This window comes from Carya illinoinensis, chromosome 1 (genome assembly GCF_018687715.1).
Source record: "Carya illinoinensis cultivar Pawnee chromosome 1, C.illinoinensisPawnee_v1, whole genome shotgun sequence".
NCBI lineage: Eukaryota > Viridiplantae > Streptophyta > Magnoliopsida > Fagales > Juglandaceae > Carya > Carya illinoinensis.
This window is the reverse complement of record NC_056752.1, coordinates 56136272-56152667: the sequence shown is the minus strand read 5'-3', so window position 1 is coordinate 56152667 and position 16396 is coordinate 56136272. Positions and strand designations below refer to the sequence as shown.

At 32.5% G+C, this 16396-nt stretch overlaps 1 protein-coding gene across 1 annotated transcript; it reads right to left on the bottom strand.

The window, feature by feature from the left end:
- Window positions 1-6508: 6508 nt before the first annotated feature.
- LOC122291119 (telomere repeat-binding protein 4) lies at window positions 6509-12535 on the bottom strand. The gene is made up of 10 exons (XM_043098768.1): window positions 12252-12535; window positions 10799-10947; window positions 9891-10701; window positions 9542-9742; window positions 9378-9440; window positions 9200-9279; window positions 8581-8822; window positions 7648-7956; window positions 7480-7543; window positions 6509-7093 (listed from the first exon to the last, which is right to left on the bottom strand). The coding sequence occupies exons 2-10, from the start codon at window positions 10877-10879 to the stop codon at window positions 6884-6886; spliced, it is 2061 nt and encodes a 686-aa protein (XP_042954702.1). The 5' UTR covers window positions 10880-10947; window positions 12252-12535; the 3' UTR covers window positions 6509-6883.
- Between the last annotated feature and the right edge of the window lie 3861 nt (window positions 12536-16396).

Here is a 16396-nt window from a genome sequence, read left to right as displayed (position 1 = left end):
AATAAATAAAATTTTATGTGTAATTATTTTTGTGTAATAAATGTGATTGGTTGTGTATTAAAAAAATTAATGTAACCAATCATATCAATAAAATGTACAGAAAGTATGTAAAAGTGACTATATATAATATCACTAAAAGATAAAATAAGTTGTAGAAAAATGAAAATACGATGCGCGTCATTAAGTATATTTAATAAAAATAATGACCAGAATATATCGTATTTTATGTTAAACGCATGCTATCTATTTTTTAAGTGTACCTAATAAAAATAGTCTTCTTTCAAGGCTAGAATGTGTGTAAGTTTAATAATGTTTCCATGTGATGTCACACTCTCACAAACTCTTAATTATGATAAATGCATTTACAATTGTGGAGTGCGTGCCACGCAATTTAAAAAAATAAATAAATAATTACGGAATATATATTAGAAAGAAAAAATTAATTTTTTTATAATAAATTTTATATTTTTTGAAATAATTATATTAATATTTATATATTTCATAACTATATATAACATTATATATTAATTATTTGAAATTATATATTCATCCTTAAGAAAAAAAAGAAAAAAGAAAAAAGTGAAGAACCTGAAAGTGAAACCGAGTGTTAAATAACAAGTAAAAAGAACTAAAATCATTACCTTTGAATGTAAAAGTTTGTCTCTCACGGATCTTTTAACATGCTCTTTTTTGAAGTAGGTAGTTTGAGTTCTTCACGATTTGATGATACCCCCAATTTTTTTGGTTGAAATAATTGTATCAAAGTCCTTCCTTGACCATGAATCATTTCAAAACACATAATCTTCACGTTGATTGATACCATGGTTTCAACTTTCCAATCAGCTGACATGATATCCCATGTGTTTCGTGGACGGCCTCAACGGTGGAGAATATATATCAAGCACGCCGAGTTGCTGTCCCACCTTCCAACTCTTTTTTTTTACGAAAGAATCTCATTGAAATTAGGTCTTGAACAAAGACTACTCTTTAGTAAGTGCGGAGCCACGAGACAATTAAATTATACATGCGCGTTAAAAAAAATGAACATTAAAAAATATAAAGCCATCGGATCGTAGGTCCACTTAATAGAATATTCTTTCACGCGTAAAGATACGCAGCATTATAAATAAATAAAGTCGTTTAGATAATGAAAATATTTTATCTTATTATTATAATTTTTATATAAAATATAATAAAAAATTTAAAATTTTTATATTATAATAATTATAATAATCAATTGATAGTGAAGTATACATTTTGCCTTGCATGATCAAGAAAGCTGATATTTTAAGCAATGTCTTTTTTTTTTCTTTTAATAATTTTGTCATTCTTAATCATATATAGTCATTACATATATATATAACACGTTTTAAAAGGTCGTTCATTTAAGTTATTGACATATGAAAATTATTTTAAATACTTAGTATTAGCTAATTATGTAGGTATAATTAAGAATTATAAAATCCAAGATTAATACTAATATTTATCAATTTTTTTTTTTTGGGTAGGATGGGGAGAAATTAAGCCAAAAATAGACGTGGTCATGCTAGTACTAAATGATTATAACCAAGGGCCGTCATATTCATCCACGTCGTCATGACAAAGGACGTCATATTCAACAGCATAATCATGATTATAACCAAGTATGAACATCTGTTAATCTTAAAAAAAAAAAAAAAAAAACGAAATGATTCTATTGATCAGAAATTGACGTCTGTCTCATCTTCTCTCTCTATATATATAATGAGTTGTTAGCTAGTACTCGGAACAAAACAAAGTGTACATATCTTAATTTACTGCATGGTTTTCATTTTAATTTGTTTATTGAGTTTTTCTATTAATAAGTTTACATACTACTCACCTCATCTTTTTATTTTTTTAAATTATTTTTAAATTAATTGAATTTTTCTCCCCATTATTCATATATAATATATTTTTCAAAAAATAAAAATTAAAAAAATATATAATGTGTAATGTATAAACTTATATTTAAAATTTTTCTTGAAACGGCCTAGTTTGTTTTCATGACTAAAAATCAGAACTTTGAAAACTTATCAAAGTTTTCATACTATCAGAAGTTTTATAAAAACAAACACACATTTTAATCTATCAATTTTCATCTCAAAAGATCTTAAGTTTCTTTTCAAGTTTTCATTTAAAAAAATCTCAAGTTTTCATCTCAAAAGATCTTCAATTTTTTCTTAAGTTTTCATCTAAAAAATTACAGTATTGGTAAACAAATAAATAAATAAAATATTATAAAAGGTATTATAAATACTTATGAGTCTCATCATATTACTAATTATATTAAAATTAAATTAACTTCATATCATCTTTAAAAATAAATATATATTTAATCTAATATATATTTATTTACTCAAAAGGTTTTTATCTCGTCACAAAAGATATGATAACATCAACTGTCGTCATGTCCTTGTCTGGATAGACGGGATGCAGGCGTGGTGCACGGCCATGTCTATCTTTTTCCTACCAAACATTCTCCTTGCAAGAATGTGAATTTCACGGTACGTTTAACCGTCCATTCATGACATTATCTTCTTCTGGTTTGATTCATGGCATTGTACTGAAGTGGTTATATTTTGATCAAAATTTAATCAGAGAATTTATTTTTCTCATTATAGAGAGCCAGTTTTTATAATAAAATTTTTATATATAATTATTCTTATATATCTTTTTAATTTTTATGCATTATATTAATATGATTGATTATATATTAAAAAAAATTAATACAGTCAATTATATCAATAGAGAGTAGACAAAAGTCTTTAAAGTGAACCAAATAAAAAAGTCTAGATTTTTATTTGGGATGGGATCTACGGGGTCCAAATAATTCACATATGAAATAGATTTTGCAGTCTAATTAAATGGTTTTGGTCACTAAAAGGTATAAAAAGAAAACATAAAAAATCAAATTAAGACAAACAAACAATAGAAGAACAAAACGAGGGAGAATAAAAAGAAGAAGAACCACCATACTAAAAATATTTGTAATAAAATAATAGTAAAAAAAAAAATAGTCAGTTTGAATTCACGAGCCAAACTTTAATTAGATTTTATTTTATTTTATTTTAATTTAAAAAAAAAAATTAGATTTTATTTTAAATAAAATCTATCATCATCATCCTATAAAATTATCTTGAATAAAAAGCAATGATGTGAATTCGATTTGACCCAAATATATGTTTGATTGCTCACTTTCATTTGCAAATAATGCATACGAAGTTCCTTCCAAAGGACAGTGTGGCTAGGTTTGGATATAAAAAAAATATTTCATCTTATTTTATTTTATTTAATTATTATAATTTTATTAAATTTTTAAATAAATATAATAAACAATTCAATATTTTCATTTCAAAATAATAATATTAAAAATAATATTTTAATAATATTGTATTCAGTCTTTAATTTTCATCTTAATTAATTTTATGTCAACTTATTATCTAAAACTCCGGCCGGTCTCCATACATTGCTTGGCATTATCCTATGTGATAGAAATATGGGAGGCGACACTTTTTTTCAAAACAGTTTTAAGTCCACGTAACGGGGAAAGCGAAACTTGAAAGAACATATAAAATTACCAGAGTTATGCAAATGGGATGCCAATCTCACAGAGCCAATCAACCTCTATTTAGCTATTTAAATCATATGGTGAGATTTATTATAATTAAAAAAAATATGACAAAATGAGTAATATTGATGTGTTTGATGCATCATTACTAACAAATAAATAGAACTTTTTATGGTCAATAATGAGTGGCCAACCTCCCATAATTATGCTGTTTTTGAAGATTATTTTATTCTTGTACTGATGCGGTGCGTATATATATGACAGTGAAAGAAAAATAAATCTAAAAAAAATAAAAATAGATAAACATAAGATTTACGTGGTTCAACATAATGTCTATGTCTACGAACATTTGAAAATGAGAAATCTATTATAATATGCTTATTATAATTTTGCATTATTTCTTATTTATCACTATACAATGAAGATCTTAAATATGTTTGTTGGAAAAGACCCAGCAGCTAGAGCTCTCTCTTGAGAGGTTGAAAAAGAAGTTTTTTTAAAGAACCATCTTGAAGTTGTTTGGACGTCTCTTTTTATTTGATACCTCTTCCTGCATGCTCCTTGCAGTGGTGAGGCATGGTCCCGGCTGCGCCAACCCCTGTGACTGGCCTGTCAACTGCCCTTATTCACACTTCGACTTCTAAATCAGCTTACAAGTCATCGACACCGACAAATTTCAGTTTGCCCTGTTATCATTTGACGGTATTACCCAAGGTTCTTGATTACGCAACCTGATTTTACTCCTCTCTTTGTTCCTCATTCCACTTTACATGCCGCTGGCCATGCGTTTTGCATGTGTTGTTTGTCCAAAGTCAACACTTGGTTTACTCCGACGGTCAGGGGCATGGACGAGAGTTTAAAGGTCAGCATCAGGGTACACATGTTTTGAGAATAATTTTAAGAAAATGCTAATTATTTGATGGATAAGATATTTTTTTTAATTTTTTTATTTAATAATTAAGAAAATATATTTTAGCATATTTATATGTTTTTTATATTTTAAAAATATTTAAATATGTTAAAACTGGGTAGTACGCTAACATGAGTCATAATTTTATTTGAGCATTTTTATAACACTAGTAGTTGGGCAACGTCCAAGGGACGTTTGTCCAGTGTATAGAAATATTATTTTTATTAAGGAAAAAATTTTGAATAATAATGTAATATTTTTAGAAAAAAAATATATAAATTCTAACATCAAATAGTAAGATAGACTTAAATCAGTTTTAAAGCATTTAGAATTTATAAAAAAAAAAAAAAAAAAAAAAAAAAAAAAAAAAAAAAAAAAGAATCTTGAAACAAACATGTGCAGCACAGGAGATAAACTGTTAACAGTAAAGACACGTTTTCTTAATTTAATAAAGCAATTATTTTTAAAAAGTAACATAATTTTTATAAAGAAATAAAATACTAAGGTTTTTATAAGATATTATTATTTGATTTTAATGTTTCATAATGAATTTAAATTGATAAATAAATAATATTTTATTAGGATAATTGTATTCGTAAATGTAGTTGGTAAATATATTTAAACTTAATTATTTTACATTTCTCTTTGTTTATATAAGGAATGAATAAAAATTTTAAATCACGTAAATAAATTGATATATAAATTATAATTTATATAAAAGATCATATATATATAATAGAATATAGAATATATATTTATATAATTTATATAGATATATATAATAGAATATATATATATATATAGATATCTAATATACCTCATAAATAAATGATCATCAATGCATAGGTTACAGGATCATGCATGCTGCATGAATTTTAATAATTATGAATTTATTCATAAGTGATTGGGGAGAGAGATTAAAAAATTAAGAACTTTTAAAAAGAGAGAGCCACTTTAATTTATTCATGTAACTAACGGCGTTAATTTTAACGGTAAAACAACAAAAACCGTTAAACCAATAAAATTCCGTTAGATAGCCACTTTATATATATAAAGATATATTTCTCGAAAAATTAAAAAACTTTATTCTTCCAGAAATATCTCACTCTTAACAACTCATTGACTGTTATTTAATATATAAAGCATTAAATTGTCCCAAGTATTTAATATAACTTGATTAACACAATTTTGTATGTTATAGTGATAGATTCTTTTATATATATATATATATATATATATGTATGTATTAAAAAACTAAGATCCACGACAAAATTAATTTACTTCAAGGGTTTTACAGTCTTAAAGTGTACAGGTAGAGTACATTTCTTTTGAATAAAATGAATAAATTTGATATTCATATAAAAAATCATTTTTTTAATAGGAAAACTCACCCATTCTTTAATATTGTGTTTGATTCTTCAAGGGTCACAGTAAAAACAAAATTGCGACACCGCATTTCTAAAATCATTGAGAAGGAACAATGAGTAAATTTGGCGTGGCGCTCTAATGTATTACAGGAACCATTCCCGTATGAACTCCTTGAACAGCATAGGAGCGAACGCGTAAAAACTAGCGAATATCACTCCTCTGGAGAGCCTAAACTCCCAGATACCAGTTTCTGTCCAATTATTGGCTGCATATTCCGTTTTGAGATGGGCCACAACAATAGAAAAGGCCGGGCGGAACAGTGGGACAGGCCCAGACTCGGACACTCATAAAGTTTCTGAGTTTCTCTTTGGGTCCAACCAATCATAGGTGGCAGCCGGAGAGATTGTTCTAGTAGTACAAGGTGTTTGGACAGGTTGGTCTCAGAGAAAAATCATAAACTTCACGTTCGAATATGGTTGTCCATGTGCCAATGAGCCTGTTACGTAACGCTACCACCACCTGTTTGCCAATTCCCGAGATTATGTAAATCGCACGAAACTAATCATGCAGCCATCTTTGAATGAAAGGAAGTTTGAATTTCGATATAAAAATAACAATAAATTTGCTCCTACATCACAACATGGGTACCAAAGGATCAATTCCAATAAATGATGAACATTGCTTCACTGTCTTCTACCAAGAACTCGGACCATCAATATACATGAAAAGAGTGAAGAAGCTAATTAGAATTACTACACTCTTTCAGCTCTGTTCTCTAAACTTTCCACATAATACATTCATCAAATTGAATGAATTGAACTAAACAACATTGTAACGTCTGTTAGAATGTATAACCTTATTCCATCAAATCATTTACAAATGCCAATGACCCCTTGTGGGGGATGCCGGCAATGAATTGAGTGAGTGTGGGAATATTACATGAAATTGAATAATTTGTACAATTTTTCGTTTCCTGATCTCCTGTCAACATTTCTTTTCTTTTTACATCATAACAATTAGATACCTTCAACTCCATTATCATCAGCAGCTGGGGTCTCCATGATCTTCAGGGTTCCAGCCTGATGCTTTCCATGTTGCTTAACTGGATGTTGAGACCAGTATGCATGGGCAGCCAAGACTCGGTCCAAGAGCTCTTGGGGGACAGGCTCACCCCTTCTTTGTTGTGGCGAGATTCTTGCTGTATGAACCAATGTTTTCCACTTGTCCTGCTCAAAACCGCAAAAACACATTATATACCAACAGTTGGAAGCTAGTCAGAGGGAATTCTGAAAAAAAAAATAATAATAATTTGAAAATTTGCAACTTGAGAAAGTTAAATGCATACGTGCAAGTTTGATATCAGACAATACATACAAACATCATAAACTTACATTCACAATCTAAAACTAGCAATTAATGCAGAAGACAAACGAAAAAAAAGAAAGGATTTCACATCTCAAAACAACAACCCGGTGACGGCCACATTTTTCAATGACATCAAACAGAGTTTGGCAAATAGCATTACACTAATGAACTTGTTCCATCTATAGCGAGGACCCCTTAAAACTCTTATTCTATTAATACACGTATACAATAACCCCACCAATCATACCTTTAAGTCCACATAAGTTCGATGATCTGCATTCTCAAAGGAACGCAATTTAACATCACGCCACCTGCAGAACGTGAAAACCCGTTAAATACCTAGAGTTTCTTTCTGAAAAATTAAAAGAATCCCTGTAGCAGAGCCAATACGCGGTAAAAAAGCACCACAACACACCTTCCAGTTCCAAGTTCCTCGACCGCATGCACCAATGCTTCTACTTCTGATACAGAGAATGGTCTCCTGGTTCGACGCTGTACAATTTCAGAATGCCTTGTTTTTTCATTCAAGGGAACCACAGCCAGTGCCTCCATGCTCATTGCTGGGAGAGCGACTAAAGCTTTGGAATCCGGCTCTGTTTTGTCAGTTGTGTCAATATGGGAGGAAACTGTATTGTCATTACTCTCAACATGGTTTCCCAAATTGGTTAGTGGAGGAGGGTCAGTTAACGGATCAGAGATCTCTACAGCAGGATTTTCTGGGGATCTGGAAACACAGCAATATAATATTAGCTACAGTAAAAAATAGCTCAAAATGCATTATTAAAAAACAATGTTTCTCAATTTGATAAGAGTGGAAACCAGACCAGAAATCTCGATGCATTTAAAATTACCACAGCTTAAGCTGATTTCATTATCAAAATATGAATTAAAAGACAATTATTGGAACCTGCTCAATCAAAACTTGAGAACTAATAAAAAAAAAAAAAAATTTCCTGGTCCTTTTCAATCTACAAAATGATAAACGCATGCAAATTCTAGTTTATCTGGAATGTTTAACCCACTTAAATGCATATAAGATATACAGATTGATATCCAAAAATGGGTACCAATCTAAGGGGGGTCCTGAGAGTGATGGCTTAGATACGGCCCTATCCTTTGCCTTTGGTATGTTCATATGAAGTGTCAATTCTTGGCAGTTGAAGACTTTTACCATTACAACAATCAGCGGTCCCTAAAGGGGTGCTTTGTACTGCTGGTTTGAGTTAAATGGACCTTAGGAGGGGGTAGTTATAAATAAGGAAAAAGAAGAAGAAACAAATTAAGCAAGAGAAAAGCAGAATTGATGACCACGTGGGGTTTTGAAAAATGTAAAGAACATTTGAATTACCTGGTTAAAAGTTGAGAAGGGTCACACGGTATCAGAGGAGGAGGATCGCTAGAGCACAATGGTGGAGGAATTTGCACAGTACTGGGCTCCAATGTGAAACCCAGAGAATCCATATTGTCTTTATGAGAAATTCCCGTCTGCATTAGTGTTCTGTTATCATCCCTAACCTTCTTCCCTTGAAGAAGAACCCCAACACGTAATCCACCTCCAAGTACAGCAGTTACTGCCTCCATAACAGTCCTCTACAAGAAGTTCAAAGAATGCCATAATATATGCAGAAAGCAAGGAAATCACTAGGCAACAACAAACCGAAGACAACATAATCCTGCTGCAACAGACAAGCAATTATCCCCATCAATAAGAAAAGAGTCATGGGGACTACAAGGGAATGTTAAACAATAAAAAATGATAGATCTGCAAACCATTTATGAAATTGTTTTCCAGGGGACTTTAACATATAACCTAATTTAGTTGTGGGGGGAAGCAAAATTGAAGGAGGGTCTTAAAAAAAGTAAGTTGTGGTCATTGTAGTTTGCAGCCTCGACAATATACTTCTCTATTCAAACTGTTAAATAGAATATTAGTGCCAAAAGAAAACAAAGTCCCAACTTTTTTATACCTTCAATGAACCAACAGTGGTAGTTTCTGGGACATCAATAAAAAGCTCTGGCACCCTGAAGGACTTGATGCTAAACTTCACTGCACAGAGAAACATAAACACGTAAGAACCTCTTGGATGCAAGAAGAAATAAAATGAAAAGAGTGAATGTACATCACACACTCAGACACTCTAATACCATGAGAACCCTTGGAATGGAAGGGAGCTTGATGACCAAGAACTGAAGATGATACCCCATTTGCTGCACAAAATAACTACATTATTAAGTGCCAGAATTGAAAACCACAAAAACCCAAATCACAACAGCATTAGGAAAGACTGATTAATAAGGCAGACAAAGACCTCCATTCAACATTGCAGCTGTGTCGTTCTTATCTTCAGTCATGCATTTCTCAGGCGAATTAGAAACACTTTCACAACTGAACCCACCATCAGAAATCACTACCGAGCTTTGGTCAAACATTTTCCTCCTCTTAAAGAGCACATCACGCTGACGGTTGCAACAGGGTTTCCTCTTGCGATAAAACTGTTTTAATCCCCCATCTACAAATGCAGAAATCATGAATTTCATTAATGAGAACTAGAAGTAATGACCAAATATGCTTAAAACACAAGCATGAGATATATATATATATATATATATATATATATATGAGGCATACTATGGCCAGACAATTTATGAGCTGCTTACCAGTTCTAGAAAGTTCACAATCCTTCAATTTTGGAGCTGCTTTCCAGTATCTGGAAGTAAGTAGTTTCCTTATTCTTCGGTTTGCAACACGTGGTGGAGACCTAAACGCCTTTGCCTTGGTGCTAGGTTTAAAGCACCTGGAAAAATTTTCATCATCATCTCTACTACCTAACTTATCATCATTCCTATACCTGGAAAAACAAGTATCAGGTGCCGGGTCCTGGCACAATGGCAATTCAACATTGCTGTCAGATTTTATCACTGTGGGAGATTTCAGACACAATTCCATTGAATCCTTCGAACTACATGTATTAGCACCTTCAGTTTTAAACCCCCGAAACTCATTCAGTCTTTCAATTTCATTTACATTACCGTCAAAAGACTCCCCAAAATGTGTGGAGCCTCCCTCTACCTTACTAGAGATCTTTCCAAAGTCGGTCACATTGATACCGACTTTCTGTGAGCAATCAGAATTATTAAAAACGGAATTACGTTCCAAAACCTCATCACTATCAGCATGTGAAATTTCCTTCAGGATGCACTTGTGACTGATGTTTTGCGATGCCATCTCAGAGGCAAAAGAACCTTCTCCGCAACTTCCCTGATAGATCCACCCTGCCTTGAATGATTTTCCCTCATCTTGTTGTTCCTGTTTAACAGCACCTTTGCCAGTGGCAAGGTGATCATTTCCTTCAGACGCATTACTAGAAGCAGAACTTTCACTTTCCTGCAATAACTTGCCAGCTATAGAAGCCAGTAATTCAAATGCACAGATTTGACTATCCTCAACTTTCTTACACAGACCCCTCCTCTGAAACCAATAACCAAGATTTGTAGAGTTGGAACCAGAATTCAGCTCATATAATACCGGAAACACCAGAGAAATAATAATTGTGAAAAATACTTACTCTAACAGATCTGGGAGCTCTAGGTATAGCGGGGACCCGGAAGCCATTAAATCCATGATCTAGCCTCTTCTTAAACACCATATCTTAGACATACATGGCAACAAGAACTCATCAAACACAAACAAGCATCACCACCCAGATCCTTCTCACTGCCATCAAATCATCAAAAAAAGACCCATTATTATGGAATTCTGGAATTCTCGTTAATTAGTTCTAGGAAAAACATTAAAACGAGTCAAATCCTGGAATCCTACCAATAACCATGACAAGATAAATCGTACTTTGATTGAATGCTTGCTCACAAGCACTAAAATAGTGAAACATTTTTTACCACCTAAAGCAGTCAGGTACACTACAGTATTGGCATAATCCCCCCCGCCTCTCCTGCCCCCCCAAAAAAAAGGCACACAATTAACTTAAATCAGTAAAATTAAGGTTACCAGTACTTTTGCTGCAGAGTGTGTGTGTGTGTGTGTGTGTGTGTGTGAGAGAGAGAGAGAGAGAGAGAGAGAGAGAGAGAGAGAGAGAGAGAGAGAGAGAGAGAGAGAGATTTGTGTCTCAGTAGTTTCTTAGCAACCAAATGACCCCATAATAGATCAACATGCAGTAATTTTCAAATCAATTTCCAGATCCTAAAACCGAAAATAGAGACCAAAACGGATCTCTGACAGTTTAAAAAAAATTCTAATGTGCCAAGGTCCTTTGGATAGCATGGCATAAGGCCTGATCTCTAAATAGGAGAACTAAGTTCCAACCCCCATCCCTGTATAAAAAAAACAAAAGAAAGAAAGAAAACAAAAATTTCAATGCATAAAACTGGACCACCCTTTCATCAGGGAAAAAAGGGACCCCAATTCCAAATTCACGTCGGTTGCCGAATATAGCAATGAATTAAAAATGACACAAATCTTATAAAATCGAAATCCAGGAAACAAATTCCAGGGTTGCAAATTGCACGACATAGGGATTCCAAATCAAGGAAAACGTTATAAATTTAATACCCGCGACTAGGTGCATCATATTAAAAGAGTAAAGTCGACATTAAACTAGCCAATTACCATTTTCAACCTCTGTTTGCTTTACAACAACGCATTATCAGCCAAAACGTATCAAAGGGAATTCTCTCAGAAAATACAGATTCTGTAAAACGCAGAATTCCAATTCAACACCACCAAACAGAACAAAACTTTCACGTTCCGATCCGATCCGATCCCCCACCTAATTTCGAATCCGAAACAATTCCTTAGGACCAAATTGCTTAGAATTTCCAATTTACTATCGAATCCAATCTCCCACAAAAAAATTCATCACATTAAGCAAAGATACAACAGAGTTTCCGCGAAATTCAACAAAATAACATCCCATGGAAACCCGAAACTACGCGATCACAACAAAAAGACCCCGAATTCAACGTATATAACATCAAAAAATCCATAAACACCAATTAACTCACCTCCTGGAAAAAGATCTCCGGTTTAGAATCCATCTAAATTACGTTCAGAGACCAGAATTTCCATCGACAGCAGTTTTCATGGAAAAAACACAATTCCGAAGAAGAAGAAAATATCAAGATCAGAGATTTGCCGCAAATGCAAGAAGATCTATGCAAATTCAAATGAAAACACTTCAAATTCTCTCATTTCTCCCTCTCCCTCCCTCTCTAAAATTTCCTCTCTTTTTTTTCTTTTTTTGTTTTTTTTACCCTCAGAAAAACCCCGTATAGAAAGAAAAACCACGCAGAACAGTGGCTTAAACCCCTTTAAATAAATTGTACCCGCATTATCCTATAGCTTCTGGGCCACACAACCGGACCAGCCGGTAGCATGTCATTGATGTAAAACCCCTCCCCCATCTCCACTGTCCTTTTTTTTTTTTTTTTTTTTTTTTGAACAATCTCCACTCCTTTTTTAGACTAGTTCTCAACCCTTTGTTATTTATTATTCCAGAGGATAGGCTCTGCCACGTGGAGGGCTCGCTGGCGGTACGAAACTTTAAGAGATTTCTACAATTTTTCTTGGGGATAAGAAAAAATAGATAGGATATAATTTTGTAGGGTATAGGTATATCCTGATATGCCTTTTTTTTTTTCTTTTTTTCTTTTTAGTTTATTTACGTGTTCTGTTTTTCCTTTTAAAAATTCTATGTCCAATTTGGACATACCAATATATAGGGTTTGGGTTTTTATTTATTTTGACTGAGACTTGCTATAATTATTTTGAAAAAACATAAAAATAAATTCGTAAAATATAACTTCGTATAATAAATTAAATATAATTTATATCAAAAATAAATTTATAATCTAACATATTATATTTATAAATCACTTCAATTGTTAATTTAATTTTATAAAATATTTTTATGATTAAAATATTTATCTTTTTCAATATAAATAACAGTTATAATTGGTTAATTTTTTTTTGAGTTTATGATTGTTGGAAAAAAATGAAATAAAAACTGTTCGTGATGAGGGATACATATTACGTACATAGTAGGTAAGAGGATATTAATGATCATGTACTGCTGCTCTCAACTTCATCTTTGAATTTTATTTAATTGGATCTCTCTTTCAAAGCGTTTTGAGTATATTTAGAATCTTTAATTCTGACAAGGAACGTGTTTCTTGTTGAATCTAAGAACAGTTTGGTTAGGAAGCAATATAGAGCCCAATTAAATATTTATTGTATATAAAAGACTCGACTTTTTAGATATGACTTATAAAAATAAAAAAGTAAAAGTATTCAAGAGAATGAAAAATAAAAGAAAATACCTATAATAGTTAAAACACTTGGATGGAATCCATATAAATAATTTATGAAATTAGTTTTTTTTTTAATTTTCATGAGAAATAATTGTATAAATTTTAAGTAAATAAATTTCACTCAAGTTTTTATAAAAAAAATAGATCCTATTTAAAAAGAGTGTAAAAAATTATTATTTATTAGTGAGTTATATTTGTTTTTTTAAAAAAATTATATAAAATTTATCTATTTACTTTTACTTAGCATTATTCTTTAATTCCTTGGCTGAGGGGGCGGCTGAAGTGAGGCGCGGGTCACATTGTGACGTAGCTGTAAAAGACAGGTACAATCGTAAATAGAGTTGTATTGAGAAATATAAAGTGCATTGTTGTACGATTTATATCAGTAGGTTGGCAGATTATTGATAAAAGGAAAAAAAAAATATGAAAAAAAAAAAATAAAAGAAATAACAAGCCACGTACGATCGATGCAGGTAAAAATGAGATAAAGCAACTAAAAGATTCATTACACCGGCAGCCGCCTGCTTGACCATGTTTGTACAATCTGCGCAGAGAGCTCTACGGTTAAAGATGTCACACCCATAATATTTTAATCTCGAGCTTCTTCTCTGTCTTTTTTTTGTCATCTTCCAATTTGCATTATTCAAATATATAATTATATCACATATGGAGCTAATTAAAAGCAAACTCTGAATAAGACTATTTTTATTATTTAATTTATAAAGTACGAATAAAGAAAGAAAGAAAGAAAGAAATTGATGGGGGAAAGTGTGACAGATGGAGCTAAATAGGCATGCATGGGAGTACTTGACGTTGAGGGGATGAGGGTGTGGAGGGAGAGGCAGAAAGTGCAGGAGGACATGCGAGAACCACTAGTGGTAGTGGATAAGCCAAATAAACTTCTAATTAAGGTTAAGGGCGTCACGCGTCAGCTACAAAGGGGGAATCGACGATGGAGTGGAGCTCTGTCCTTGAGTCCTGATCTCTCTCTCTCTCTCTCTCTCTCTCTCTCTCTCTCTCTGCTGCCTGCATGTAATGTAACTTCAACTTAGCTCTGTTTGTCTGCTTGTTTGATAGGTAATTGGTTGGTTGGTATTTTTTTACGTAGAAGGTACCGAAACAGCAGGGCCCACAGTTGCGGTTGTCCCGTCAAAAGTGCCTACATTGTAACGGTGTTGGACACGCCTTGTTCAAGGAACGAATACGGAATACTTTTCTTTTGCTTTCTTTAAACCAGCTCATCTCATATTTTCCTATGGTTTCAGCAAAAACAAACAACTTTCGTTTACACCTGTCAGTAAGCAATGAGCTGCATGCATTTCCGGGTCAAAGTTAATGGCGTGTTACGAAATTGTATTAGACTTGGGTTGGCCACCCGTTTGAAATTTATGACTTTCCCTTTTTATGTTAATCTGATCGGTAAAAACTAAAAAAGGGTTGGGATCGATGTCCTAGCTACAATTCACGACTTCATCAGAATGGGATATGAAAAAGTTAATAAAAAGAGAAAGAAAATTAAAAAATAAAGTCAAACGAATGATCAGAGTTCAAATGGACCCACTTTGATATGTCGTTATGAAAAATCTCTCGGCATAGATCAACATTCTTTATCACAAATAGAAGAATCTGTTAACTTCAATATTGAAGAAATCAACAAGATAATCATATAGGTAGATTAATCAAGCAATTATGACAATATTTGGGACGCATTAGCGGTAGTATCAACATGTGTAACATTCACTTTCAATTCATTTGTTAAACTTGAATAATTGAGACAACCCATGAGGTTTATGCAATTTTTGTTAGAACAGATTTTCGTGATAAGTCAAGCTTAAATACTGTTTTGAGATATTCACTAAATAGCAATTCAGTGAGATATAGTTTTCAGTGTTTCACCCTTTGTCGGTACGACATGAAAGGAAGCCTCATACCTTCCTTTATATGTACTTAAATGATTACAAACCCAAGATTCCTAAAAAATAATAATAATAATAAGAATAATAGATAAGCCTAATCAATTCTGTACTGCCACCATTGGCTGATCACACATTTACTAACACACACATATAATAAAATAAAACGCTGACTACAATGATGATGATGGTCGCCCATTGATTATTCTTATGCGTTACAAGCAGACTCCACTTCCATAGGTATCAATTGTCACTACCATTTGTCCATTTCTCTAATAGTAATTAGCAACAATAATTTTATACAAAAAGCAAAGTCACATTACATTATCGCCCTTAATTGGTACACTACACCCACATTTGCAAATCTTGACCCGATTAGATTAGTAGCTAGGCATTAATGGTGGGATCGAGGTCTCTGACATTTTACTTTTTACAGGCTACATGAGTTTTAGGTTTGCCATTTTGACAATTAGCGATGGTGAAGGAGCATCAAAGTTGAAGACCGAAAGAAAAAAAAGGGTGAAAACAATAGTTATTTTATATTGGATAATGTTAACAAGAAGCCCAGAGCTCGAGAACACGAAGTTTACGAAAGGCAAAGGAGCATTTACAGCTAATAAAAGGAATCTTCCAACAAAAAGCAATCTGGAGTAGTGAAGCGCGACCATCGATCATGTTCTACGTACGTACAAGGAAAGCTTTCGTACCGCCCATTGGCAGTGGGGATACCTGTAGAGAAATCTAGATCTCTGTTATCTTTGTATTACGTAGAGGTCTCAAAAACAGCATGTGATTGCTTGTGAATACAGCATGTCCGTTCTAGCTCCGCCAGCTAGCTGTCTCCCATGAGAGATCTAAAACCTTTTTAAACTGAGGATGCTTAAGGGTCGGTGCAGCACCAAGTCAAGTGAGAGAAAATGCATTAAA

What these genes read in the sequence shown, in the direction of transcription:
- LOC122291119 (XM_043098768.1), bottom strand. Translation starts at nt 10,879, where the DNA reads ATGGTGTTTAAGAAGAGGCTAGATCATGGATTTAATGGCTTCCGGGTC. An exon ending in GAGCTCCCAGATCTGTTAGA is followed by an intron (nt 10,702 to 10,798) that starts GTAAGTATTTTT and finishes TATTGGTTTCAG; the next exon opens with AGGAGGGGTCTGTGTAAGAA. An exon ending in TTGTGAACTTTCTAGAACTG is followed by an intron (nt 9,743 to 9,890) that starts GTAAGCAGCTCA and finishes CTGCATTTGTAG; the next exon opens with ATGGGGGATTAAAACAGTTT.